Source organism: Limulus polyphemus, unplaced genomic scaffold, assembly GCF_000517525.1.
Source record: "Limulus polyphemus unplaced genomic scaffold, Limulus_polyphemus-2.1.2 Scaffold3020, whole genome shotgun sequence".
Taxonomy (NCBI): Eukaryota; Metazoa; Arthropoda; class Merostomata; order Xiphosura; family Limulidae; genus Limulus; species Limulus polyphemus.
Genome location: NW_013668630.1, coordinates 134,167 through 147,784, shown reverse-complemented (window position 1 = coordinate 147,784; position 13,618 = coordinate 134,167). Strand labels below are relative to the sequence as shown.

The 13,618-nt window shown below is 35.5% G+C and overlaps 1 protein-coding gene across 2 annotated transcripts in view; it reads left to right on the top strand.

The window, feature by feature from the left end:
- Nucleotides 1-13,618, top strand: part of LOC106468480 (protein tweety-like) — a 32,607-nt gene that overhangs the window by 4,019 nt on the left and 14,970 nt on the right. For both annotated transcript variants that reach the window (XR_002612656.1, XM_013928909.2), the window contains exons 2-6: nt 225-320; nt 632-704; nt 3,993-4,062; nt 7,184-7,239; nt 12,971-13,063. Coding sequence is in view for 1 of the 2 variants with exons in the window: in XM_013928909.2 (XP_013784363.1) it covers nt 225-320; nt 632-704; nt 3,993-4,062; nt 7,184-7,239; nt 12,971-13,063 (388 nt within the window). In the remaining variant the exon portion in view is untranslated. The remainder of the gene's footprint in view (nt 1-224; nt 321-631; nt 705-3,992; nt 4,063-7,183; nt 7,240-12,970; nt 13,064-13,618) is intronic.

Here is a 13,618-nt window from a genome sequence, read left to right as displayed (position 1 = left end):
AAGTACAAATATCAATTTGGCTTTTGTCAAAAAGGAAAACCTAATTTGTTTTAACATATGTTTTTTTGTAATAAATTTGGTAAAATAATTTTTAGTCCTTATAGTTAAACTGTTGTTTGTTTGTTCCGCTTTACATATCAGTATGAGGTTTCATTCTGATTTTTAGTGCCTCGTTTAGTGTCTGATGAAAATATAGTAATACAGTGTAAATGAATGTTTTTCAGGTGGCCGATTACAATTGTTCTCCTGTGCCTTTTAATTTTTTTCTGCCTCATTCTGTTGTGGGGAATCATCCAACATTCTCGCTGCCTGCTTATTTTGTGAGTAGAGAAAGGAAGCTTATTTGAATAATTAGGTTTTAATATAAGTAGATGCTAATCTTTGGCATATTAGTGTGACACATTGTAAATTGTGTATATATATATGTATATTTTGAGATATCACTTTGCTCTTTATTATACATTTATTAAAGTTTTGTGTTTTGTATGTAAATTATCTGTGAAAAATCTTACACACCTTGTTAAAAATACTAAATTAAAAAGTTTTATTTTATTTGTAGTCAAACTTCAAAGCATAAACCAAAACACTTACATAGCTAAAGCAGATTATTTTGACATTTTTGTTATTTCAGTTTTGCTGTGGTGGGGCTTGTGTCAGTGGTCCTGTGCTGGATTCTTGTGTCTCTCTACCTGGGACTGTGTGTTGTAAGTTTGTTGTTCAAATCAGGTAGATTGATCTCTGAAATAATAAAAACCTTTCTTTGCTGAATTTAACTCATTCTGTCAATAAAGCATGCAAATTAAAATTTCTGAATGTCCTCCATACATTTGCAGAATGTGTTACATACTCATAATTAATGTAATTAGCAGAAACGTTGCCCTATGGGTGGCTATTTGTGCTAGTAATTACTAATCATAGTATTCATACCTCATTGAAAAAAATTTAGAAAAAGTGAAGATTTTATAAAAATGGATTTTTTTCTGGGAAGTACTTCATGGGAAAAGTGTTCAGATTGTTCTCTTTAGTCAAACGCAACTCATTGCATCAAAATGATTCAATGTACAGAGCTCAAAATTTTCATAAATTTTACTGATATAAACTATAATGTTTTTATATGTTAAAAGTGGTACTGTTTATTGAAAAAATAATTGTTTCTTAAGAACTCCAGTTTCTCAGTACTACATTTAAAAATGACATCAATAGAGATGTAATCAAACCCTCACGTACATTCCCAGTGAAAGTCATGTTCTTGTTGTGAGGAGAGTACTTTTATTTGAAATTGTGTTATATTACAAAAAAACAGTTGTTGCACATACCACAGTTATTTTTCTAATTGTTTGAATCTTGAATACCAAAAGTGTAAAATTATTTATGGATTTTTGTTTGTGGTGTAATTCGATAGATGGTGCAAGAGTTTTGGTTACGTACATAGATACTGACATACACACTACATCCATTATAGTAAGATGGAAATACCTGAGACAAAAGAAATGAGACCTTCAGAAATGTCATCAGGATTAGGGCTAGCAGACAAATCCAGTTCTGCAGGCTTTGAAGGAAATTAAACCTGAGCAAAAATATCAACCTTCATCCAAAGCAAAAGTTAATGCAGAATGTTATGCAAATTAAGCATAGACACGATCACTATACTTACTAGGGATATTAGAATGCTATAGGCCAATTGCATAAGTAGTAGAAGTTATAGAAATTTCAATAATGGCAGAAATAGCTACTTCAGAAAGAATGTTATTGCAAATTGAACAGCACGATTGTCAATAAGAGAATCAAAGTAATGGCAGGAAAGCAGAGCTCATGTAAGATCCCCTGATGTTTGTACAAGTCACATGGAAACAAAGAGTGGAGAATTATGAGTAAGTGATGCATGTTCTGCTGTGCATAAAGGGTATTAGAAAATTTGTAGCCACAATGTTTCGTTGACAAACTCAACAAGGAAAATGTTCAGTACTTCAGAGGTAAGTACCAGTTTAAAATTAATTTTAATTCTGAAACCTTGAAACTTACCTGTCTTCTTTTAATGCTTAAAATATTTATAATTTCATTTTTAATGCTCTTTTTTGTTGTTCAGAATTTGTTCAATTTTATAAATTTAAGTAGATATTTTTCTTTGGTCAATAGGAGTTACTGTGAATTAATTCTGATATGACATTAATACATAATATTTATTTTCAAGCCTTTGTAGCAAACAATTATCATGTCATTTGTCTTCAGAAACTCATTATTGTTTGTTTAGCAGATGAAATCTATATTAAAGAGATTTCTAGGTTCCTACATATACATATGGATGTTATTGGATAGCTGAGGAGTGATGTGCTGGGTATATTCTTATTCCAATATAAGTGGATTGTGTGTTGGATGTACTGATATTCTAGGATAGGTAGGGGATTGTGTGTTGGGTGTACTTGTGTTCTAGGATAGGTAAGGGGTGATGTGTTGGATGTACTTGTGTTCTAGGATAGGTAGGGGGATTGTGTGTTGGGTGTACTTGTGTTCTAGGATAGATAAGGGGTGATGTGTTGGATGTACTGATATTCTATGATAGGTAGGGGATTGTGTGTTGGATGTACTTGTGTTCTAGGATAGATAAGGGGTGATGTGTTGGGTGTACTTGTGTTCTAGGATAGGTAGGGGGATTGTGTGTTGGGTGTACTTGTGTCCTATGATAGGTAAGGGGTGATGTGTTGGGTGTACTTGTGTTCTAGGATAGGTAGGGAATGATGTATTAGATATAATGATATCCCAGGATAGGTAGGGAATGATGTATTAGATATAATGATATCCCAGGATAGGTAGGGAATGATGTATTAGATATAATTATATCCCAGGATAGGTAGGGAATGATGTATTAGATATAATAATATCCCAGGATAGGTAGGGGATGATTTGTTGGATGTACTTGTGTTCCAGGATAGGTAGGGGATGATGTATTAGATATACTGAGGTTCCAAGATAGGTAGGAGGATGATATGTTGGATGTACTTCTATTTCAGGAAGTTTACAATACTTAGAAACAGACTATAGATCTGACATTTTGTTTATAGTTTCTGTTGATGTTCTGTTTGTTCTAGAAGATGTTTTCATGTTAGATTAATATAGTTTTAAAGGCTGAAGTTACATTCTCATCTGTCAAGACATCAGATTAGGTATGATTGGCAAATAAGGTAAATACAGTGGAACCTCGCTATAACACAGAAGTCAGGATCCATATCATTGGACATTGTTATAAGTGAGGTGCGTTATAATGATGTCCTGTGAAACTGCTACATAACATGGGTTCACAACATGTTCATTCACATCCCATTCAGCCAATAAATGGCAGAAACCATGAATTTTGTATGATTTTCTCTTCTTGGAATTGATGTTAGTAGCAAACATGATGATGTTAAAATCATACAAGTGCTGATGTTTTGCAGTTTTTTGGGTGCCTTATTTATAGGGGGCCAAGCGGCAGTCAATTAGAAAACTAAGTTTCATTGGTTAATTCAATTAATTAGGATGGGGAAATGTCACTGGTCAGTTACTAACTTGGATACTCAAAAATCTCAGTTAAACACTTAATTCATACTGATTAATTAATTTTTAGCAAGGCCTGGATTTTTGTGGTTTGTAAGAATTCCATGTTGTAGTGACACGTACATGTTGAATTCCTTCACTGTCTAGTCCAGAGGAACACATAAAAATTGTTGTCAATGGTTTCAGATGGTAATAACTGTACGGATTTGAGTATTAGTAATGTCAGATCATAAAGTTTCTGCTATCCAACATACTTCTGTAGGAAATGAAGATTTTTACAGCAGTAAAATGAAAGGTACAAAGTTTAGAGATATGGTAACAATAGAATAATACCCCCTTGCTGTTATTCACTCAAGTAAATTAATTCATAGCATGAAAGACAGTGGCAACTTTGTGTTAGAAGTATAAAGATTTCAGTTCACAACCAAGCTAAACTCATTACTGATCTTCTTTATCTTTAGGCTGTCTCTGACTTCTGTGTGGATCCAGAACCCTTCTTGTATAAGCAAGCACAATCAAGTATCAATACCAGTAAGATGATCATTCATTTCTGGAAAGTAGTACTAATGTAAAGAAAACTATTTCTCTTGATTGATAGATTTCTTTATTTATCTTTTTTACTTCCTTAATACACATATTTTTTAAACTAAAGTTTTTTGGCAGATGTTAGATTAGACCTACAGTTTGCTCTATTCTGCCGAAAGTATCTGAACATATCATCATAGAGTAATGACTGTTAATATAACTTCTGGTCTGTAACTTTGAACAATTGTGTCATTTGCTGGTTGGTAATGACTAGAAGGATGAGATGTTGTTCCTTCCAGATGCTACCAAAGAATTTCTATATAATTAAGGTACAAGTGTTTGTGTTTCGACACATTCTCTTATACATTCATTTTTGAGATATCCTGCATTTAAAATATTTCTAGGAGTATAAAACAGCTAAAAATAGAATAAAACATGACACATTTGGTCCCAGCTAATGAACATTCTCAAATGGAACATTGTGGCATATTTTTATTCTGTTTTAATCCACATTTTAGGTGTTTTATAAATACATTTTCCTGCTTTCTGTGATACTTCCATGGCTCCTGAATGTAATCATGTAAATCTTTTGACATCTGTAACATTTTAAACAAGCAGGCACTTTGTAGATTATACACTATACAGGATACAGCCCATGCTACTAACTATTCACTACAGTTTGCTTGGTTGAATCATTAAACTACTGAAGTTTGTCCAACACTTCAAAACTGGGCAGATGACTCTCGTTCCTTTGTGAAAGTCACAACCAGCCATTAAGATTTGAATTAAGCAAAGTGATGCTGAGCAAAGTCTTATTTTTTCTCAGTCTATCCAACTCATACACATTCATGGAGAACACCCTCTTTAGGCCTCATAGATGGTGTCTATTCTCATGTGGCTACATTGAATGTAGTAAAGCATTGTTAATTTGTTCTAAAGATGAATTTAAAAATTTTTTCACAATTCCAGAAATTGTGTTTTGGCATCACTTTAGGCTAGATTGACTTTTCTTAGATGTTGATGCATATTAAAATAAACCAAACATTGCAATTATTTCAGCTAAAGTTATTCTACACACGTTGTAAGTCTTACAATATTTTCTGTTTCTCTTATATTCATTTAGTGTTTTGTCATCTTTCACAGCTGTAAACATTACTAAAATATCTATTAAGTGTATGTCTTTATTTAAAATATTGAGATATTTTCTAGAGCATGTTGAGTGGGACATGTCAAGTGTTCAAGTGATGTCCAAGTACTTTGTAGAGCATGTTGAGTGGGACATGTAAAGTGTTCAAGTGGTGTCCAAGTACTTTGTAGAGCATGTTGAGTGGGACATGTCAAGTGTTCAAGTGGTGTCCAAGTACTTTGTAGAGCATGTTGAGTGGGACATGTCAAGTGTTCAAGTGGTGTCCAAGTACTTTGTAGAGCATGCTGAGTGGGACACGTCAAGTGGTGAATGAGTGTTTGGGTATTTTATAGGGCATGCTGAGTGGAACATGTCAAGTGGTGAAGGGGTGTTTGGGTATTTTATAGGGCATGCTTAATGATCGGCCCTCTCAAGTGTTCGAGAAATGTTCAGATATTTTGTAGAGCATGCTGAGTGGGACATGTCAAGTGGTGAATGAGTGTTTGGGTATTTTATAGGGCATGCTTAATGATCGGCCCTCTCAAGTGTTCGAGGAATGTTCAGATATTTTGTAGAGCATGCTGAGTGGGATGTGTTGAATGTTGATCGGGTGTTCAGATACTTTGTTTAAATACCTTTGGCTGGGTATTGTATATTAAACAACTGATATAAGGAAAGTATATTTTTATCACTATAAATGGTATTATGTCTGTTTTACAAATTGATAATTTATTGTTTTTTTTATTTCATAGAAACATTTTCTCTAAATAGGTTGTGATTATAAAAATGAAAACTATTCTGTGTTGAAAAAATTGATAATACTATAACTAAGCTAATTTTTGATGAGAAGGCATAATTATCAAATCTTGTAGGCTTAGAACTTCAACTTAGATGGTTGGTAATGGCAAAGCTTATTATTCAAATCTTATAGGTTTAGAACTTTAGCAGAGTTGGTTGTTAATGATAAAGTTTAATTAGCAAATCTTGCAGGTTTAGAACTTTAACTTAGATGGTTGTTAATGGCAAAGCTTACTATTCAAATCTTGTAGGTTTAGAACTTTAGCAGAGCTGGTTGTTGATAACAAAGCTTAATATTCAAATCTTTTAGGTTTAGAACTTTAGCAGAGCTGGTTGTTGATAACAAAGCTTACTATTCAAATCTTTTAGGTTTAGAACTTTAACTGAGAGTATTGGTAATGGCAAAGATTAATTAGCAAATCTTGTAGATTTAGAACTTTAACTTAAATGGTTGGTAATGACAAAGCTTATTATTCAAATCTTGTAGGTTTAGAACTTTAGCAGAGTTGGTTGTTAATGATAAAGTTTAATTAGCAAATCTTGTAGGTTTAGAACTTTAGCAGAGTTGGTTGTTAATGATAAAGTTTAATTAGCAAATCTTGTAGATTTAGAACTTTAACTGAGAGTATTGGTAATGGCAAAAATTAATTAGCAAATCTTGTAGATTTAGAACTTTAACTTAAATGGTTGGTAATGGCAAAGCTTACTATTCAAATCTTGTAGGTTTAGAACTTTAGCAGAGGTGGTTGTTAATGATAAAGTTTAATTAGCAAATCTTGCAGGTTTAGAACTTTAACTTAGATGGTTGTTAATGGCAAAGCTTACTATTCAAACCTTGTAGGTTTAGAACTTTAACTTAGATGGTTGTTAATGGCAAAGCTTAATATTCAAATCTTGTAGGTTTAGAACTTTAACTTAAATGGTTGTTAATGGCAAAGCTTATTATTCAAATCTTGTAGGTTTAGAACTTTAGCAGAGTTGGTTATTAATTGCAAGGCTTAATATTCAATTTTATAGGTTTGAAACTTGAGCTGAGATGTTGTTAATAGTCTTTACAATCTGTATAATTAAAATATATATACATTCCTACACATAGTTCTTATGTTTTGTACATTTATGTTTTTATCTTGGTTTTCCTACAATTTATTATTCTATTTATTACATTGTTTTACTTACTTCTTGTGGAATCTTTATTTGAAACAGATGTATTATCCTACTACCTGCATTGTGATGACTCGGTTGTTAATCCGTTTACTGCTGTAAGTATATATTTTGTAGTACTTCTTTTGTATCTAAAGAATTAGTTTGCTAAGTTTAATGTTTCCTGTTCTGAATGAAGTGTTAAAAAATCAGAGTAATCTTGTTGATGTTTTACCACATTTTCCAGAAGAAAAAAAGCCTTGTTTTTCTTGAAATGTTTAAATTTATTTGGAAACAAATCAAAAGTAATTCACTGTAGTTACTTAATTTACCATAATCAAGACACACAGTACTGTGTTATGCAGCCAAAACAACCTGCAGGACACATTGTGTGTTGTTATCAGCAGTGATAGTTTAGAAATTTTCCACTTTCTGTAGCTCGGCCTGTGGTAATCCAAACTATCACATATTTTCAGTGTATGTGCTTTACTGGACCCTTATTTCACATACAAATTTCAAGGCAATCCTTTCTGAAATACATAAAATATAAAATTTCCAATTTTGATTGAAATTCTTCCTTTTTTTTTACTTCACACCAAAAGTGAGGAAACTTTATTTGATAGAAAATCATACTCAACTTTTATCGATTTTTTTCAGATTTGGTACACTGATAGATCTTTACAACCCTTGAGGTGGATTCCTGTACATGGTAAGGGGACCTCCCATGGAAGGTACTTAACTTTTATGGATTTTTTTCAGATTTGGTACATTGATAGATCTTTACAACCCTTGAGGTGGATTCCTGTACATGGTGAGGGGACCTCCCATGGAAGGTACTTAACTTTTATGGATTTTTTTTCAGATTTGGTACATTGATAGATCTTTACAACCCTTGAGGTGGATTCCTGTACATGGTGAGGGGACCTCCCATGGAAGGTTCTGTATCTTCAGTTTACCTCCTCTGGGATCTGAACATCCACCTATGTGTTTGCTTTGTGTGGCATCCTGTGAAGGGGAGGAGAGGATCATGGTGGTTGAGGGGTGTCATTGATGGGTCAGTTTATATCAGTGGCACTTTGACAAACCACCTTGGCTTTGAATTCCTGTAGACAGGTGGGCTTGGAGTGGCTCCTCCAGGGTCAGTTGGCTGGTATTGTTGGGCTAGGGTCAACTTATTACCAGTGTTAGACGTTCTCAACAGGTGCTGACGCTGGTGTTTTGGTATAGTGCCCTCAAAACCCTGGTGTCTCTACAGTGCTCTACTTTAGCTTTGTAGTGTGTCCCCTTGTAGGACTCCATGGTGGATGGGGGTCAGTTGGCACTGAAGGTTCTCTATTTTGTATGGATCCTGCACCCAGTGACCTAAAAAAAACTCATTGATAGGAAAGCGACCATGTTTGGAAGTCTCTGAACAGCAGTCACCACCCTAATATTCACCTGTACCTCATTTTCTCATCCTGTATTTCTTATCTAACAAACTTTTAGGGCAAATGTCTCCCTTTTTTTTTATTCAGAAGGGATTAGAGGGGTTTGCTGGCTCTCTGAGGTCAGTTAAGAAGCTATATTCTGGGGACGTCTTGGTGGAAACAACTACATTAAAACACAGCAAACTTCTCCTGAAATCAAAGACCATTGAGGATATACCTATTGAGCTTAGTCCCCATGAATTTCTCATGAGGAGTTATTGTTGAGAGGGATTTAAGAAACATCCCCAAGTTAGAGATCCTCGCTGGTTTCTCCAGTGAAGGAGTCTCTGCTGTGCAATGTATCTCCACTCGTAAAGATGGAATTATGCTGCCCACTATTGTTCTTGTATTGTTGTTTACATCGCCATGTCTGCCTACCACTGTCAAGGCAGATTATCTTAAATGTAAGGTACAACATTATATTCCTGGTTCTTTGACGTATGCTCGTCATGGAGGCAAAGACCATAATGCCTGCAAGTATCAACTGGACCATCACTGTGTCAGTCACTGGTGTCTTCTTCTTCTGACAGAGATTTGCCTAATCGACCCAGGGCAGGTTCCATGGAGATCGACAGACCTCTTTCTACTAAAGAAAAACATTGTGGTCACAAACAGAAGGGTTCTTCTCCACCTCAATGAAAATGGCCACTTTGATACAGTATAACTGTCAGTGTTTTCATTCTAATTTGAATGACATTCAGGCTTTGATTGATTCCTATCATCCTATGTGTGTCTCCTTGTAAGAGACATTCCTTTGGCCTGCTAATACAGACACTTTTCTGCACTTTTCCTTGCATAGGAATGACAGTTTGTATGATGGTTAAGTTCATGGAGGTGTGGCACTGCTGATTGACCAGCATATACCCACCTTGTTTGTGCCACTTTATATGTCCCTGGAGGCTGGGACCATTTGTATCTCTGTGGATCTAACCATCACTGTTTGTTCTCTTTACCTGTTTTCAGGAGATACTTATGATCAATCAGACCTTGATGCTCTCGTAGAACAGTTGCCATATCCCTTTTTCATTGAGCCCATCCCATCAGCATCACCCCAGAGAGGATTGTGTCCATTAAAGTCTCCCAGTTCTGTGGAGCGTATGCTCTCAGATCACACCCTTTCTCTCTTCATTACTGGTTCTTTTACCTATTTTTATACACTTAGTCAGTCTTTTACTGCTATTGATCTATTTATCTGTTCCTCTTCACTTTTTTTCTCATTTTTCTTGGAGGGTTGACAGTGGCCACGGGACTGATAATTTCCCCATCATTTTGAGGGAGATTGGCTGTGGTCAATGCCACAGAAACTGAGTGCCATGTTGGAGCATGCTGACTGGATCTCCTTCACTGCTCTCTCGAACTTGATTCTCCTGTCATTAGTCTTCCATTTTCAATGACTGCGTGGAAGCAGTAACTGATCATATATTTCAAGTAGCTGATCATTCTATCTGTCTCTGTAAGGTTTTGGGAAGGATCCTAAGATTCCTTCTAATAATTGTCTAATTGCTTTGACTAGCTGTCTCTGTAATATTTTGGGAAGGATTCAGTATTAAGATTAATGCTATCACTCACCAACTTCCTCCTACTGCTGCAAATGGCCTCTATATTGACAACTTCCACATTTCTTGTCAGTTGTCGAACATGAGGTTTATAGAGCAGCAGCTTCAGACTGTCCTCACTCACTTATTGAAGTGGACCACAGCAAATGGTTTTACCTTCTCTTCCTCTAAAACCGTTCACATTCATTTTTGTTACCAGTGGCATTTACACCCTGATCCTGAGCTCTGTCTCGGTGGTGGTGTTCTTCCTGTGGTTCCTGAGGCAAAGTTCTTGGGGCTTATCTTTGATCATAAGCTTACTTTCATTACTCACATCAAGAAGCTTTGTGTCAAGTGTACAAGGGCACTGAATATCCTCCGTGTCCTCTCTTCCACCTCTTGGCGAGCGGATCAATGTTTTATGTTGAATGTCTGTTGTGCCTTCATATGTTCTAAGCTGGACTATGAGTCTCTGGTCTATAGTTCTGTCAGGCCCTCTGCCTTGAAGATGTTGGACCCTGTACACCATCTTTGATTCAGCTCTGCATGGGGCTTTCTTCACTTAGCTGGTCCAGAGTCTGTAGACTGAGTCCCATGAACCTCCTCTTCACCTCCACCATTTGCAACTTTCTTTGCAATATGCTACCAAGCTTCAATCCTTCCCACAGCATCCCACTTGGGGTTGTGTCTTTCTTCTCCTTCCTCTGTGGGCTGTGCTCTTTCAGAATAGATGGTCTGCCATTCCTCTTTTTGGTCTTCGTATCCAAGCACTGCTGGCTGAATTGGGTCAATCATTGGATGATGTTGCTGAATCCAATGATCAGTCCATCCCACTATGGCTCATTACCATCCCCATCTGTGACCCTTCTTTAAGTTAGCTGAGGAAGGTGGATACTCCTGATGGGAAGTACTGTCTTCTGTTTGCCAAACATTTTTCAAACCATTTTTCTGTTCTCATTTTTACAGATGGTTTGAAATCAGGTGACTCTATGGGTTCTGCCATTGTTTGTTGTGGCTTAGTGGTTGCTCACAGGATCCCCTCTACAGTTTCTGTGTTCACTGCCGAGTTGTATGCCATTTCTTTTGCCTTGGATCACGTAAAAGCTAAGCAGTACACTAACTGTACTATTTACACTGACTCTCTTAGATCTCTACTGGCCATGGAATCGCTTAATGGAAGTACTCACCTTGTTCTTGTCGATATTGAGAAATGACTGGCCCACTTTTCACTGTCTTCTATTTCTATCCAGTTTTTCTGGATACCTGGCCATGTTGGTATTTGCAGGAATGAGCTTGCTGACACTGAAGCTAAGTCCATCTGCTCTGGTGTTTTCACATCTGTGACTGTCCCATATATGGACTATGGTTCTATGATCAGGGTGTGGCTTTATGCCAGGTGGTAGTTGATTTGGGTTGAGCAAATTCATAACAAGCTTTTCCAGAACAAACATACTGTTGTTGTTTGGCTGTCTAGTTTCCAAAAGGATCAACGGGCTATGCATTGGTGACAGTATTCTAACCCATCGTTTTCTTTTATATGGCAATAATCCACCAATGTGTGGCCTTTGTGACAGTCAAGTCTCAATTGCCCACATTTTACTTTCGTGCCGTCGTTACAATTGTGAGTAGCAGCACCATTTTAGACGTATTTTCTAAGGGATTACTCCTGACATTGGATGGTGTCATTGGTGATGGTGACGCTGTCCAACTTGATTGTGTCTTTTTGCGAGGCATTGCCTTTTTACTTCTATTTAGATTTTTACCTAATTTTTGAGCATTGTTTCATTTTTAACTTGTCTTTTTACTTTTCGTTTTATTTTACATCGGTGGTTTTGTGCCAACAGCCACATTGCTTTGCACCAAAATCCCCAAAAAACAACCAACCAGATCTTTACAGCCCATAATTACATGTCACATTTGGTCCACACATACATAAATTAAGCATGCAACTTAAAGGAATGAAATCAAAATTGGTGGCCAAACTGGTAGTTACACTTACAGCATTGGTAGTAGTTGTATATACTTCAATGATTTTTATGCTCTAAAGAAGATGAATAGTAAATAGAACTATGATCTCCAAGAATATGTTAGGTTTAATGAGTTGAAATAATTTTAAGAATATTACAAAGTAAATAAGTAAATTTTTAGGTATAATTAAGTACGAGTTAACTGTATAACAGACTTTTGACACTCTAAAGCATACAGAATGTCACTTAATCTTTGTAAAGCTATAAAATGCTAACTATTAAATCCTTATTTCCTGTACTCTGTCTTGTGACTTGCTAAATTGCTGTAAATTCATCTTTGATTTATTTTATATTTAAAGATGTATTTTGATTGATTTGTCTTCGAAACTTAGCCAGTCTGTTCATGATCAGTTGATATTACTCTTCCAAACTTAATCAGTCTGTTCATGGTCAGTTGATATTACTCTTCCAAACTTAATCAGTCTGTTCATGGTCAGTTGATATTACTCTTCCAAACTTAAGTTTGGAAGAGTAATATCAACTGATCATGAACAGACTGATTAGTCAGTCTGTTCATGATCAGTTGATATTACTCTTCCAAACTTAGTAAACTTATTCATAACTAGTAGAATACAAAGCATATTTGTTTCCTTTAGGTGGTAATGCAACCTGCAAAGAATGCCTAATAGAATGCTTATCCATATATTGTAATTTTATTGATGTTTAAACATTGCAATACTGTAATATTTATCTACTGTTATTATCTTGAAAGTTAAATCAATGAAGTAATAATAAGTTTATGAAGTTTTAAAAATCTTAAATAATTCATTATAAATTTGCATTTTTATCTAAGTTACAGTGTTTTCCAAACATTATTTCTAGCCAATCAAAGAAAGTACCAAGACAGTAGACAACATGGAGAGCACTCTGAATGTTGTAATTCAGATAACTGGTGTGTTTTATCCTGAGCAGCAGGTGAGATATTTTTCCACCTTCAGTTGAATTGTAGAGAAGATCAGATAGCTGGTCCATGTTTAATGAAAGTTGGGTAGATTAATGTGTAGAGAAGATCAGATAGCTGGTCCATGTTTAATGAAAGTTGGGTAGATTCGTGTGTAGAGAAGATCAGATAGCTGGTCCATGTTTAATGAAAGTTGGGTAGATTCGTGTGTAGAGAAGATCAGATAGCTGGTCCATGTTTAATGAAAGTTGGGTAGATTCGTGTGTAGAGAAGATCAGATAGCTGGTCCATGTTTAATGAAAGTTGGGTAGATTAATGTGTAGAGAAGATCAGATAGCTGGTGTAAAGTGTGGTTATCACATCACAGTGTTACCTTAGTTTAGCATGTTTAATAAACTAAGGTAACACTGTGATGTGATAACTACACTTTAATCTAAACTAAGGTAACACTGTGACACTGTGATGTGATAACCACACTTTAATATTAAACATGAAACTAAGGTAATACTGTGATGTGATAACTACACTTTAATATTAAACATGCTAAACTAAGGTAAAGCATGTTTAAT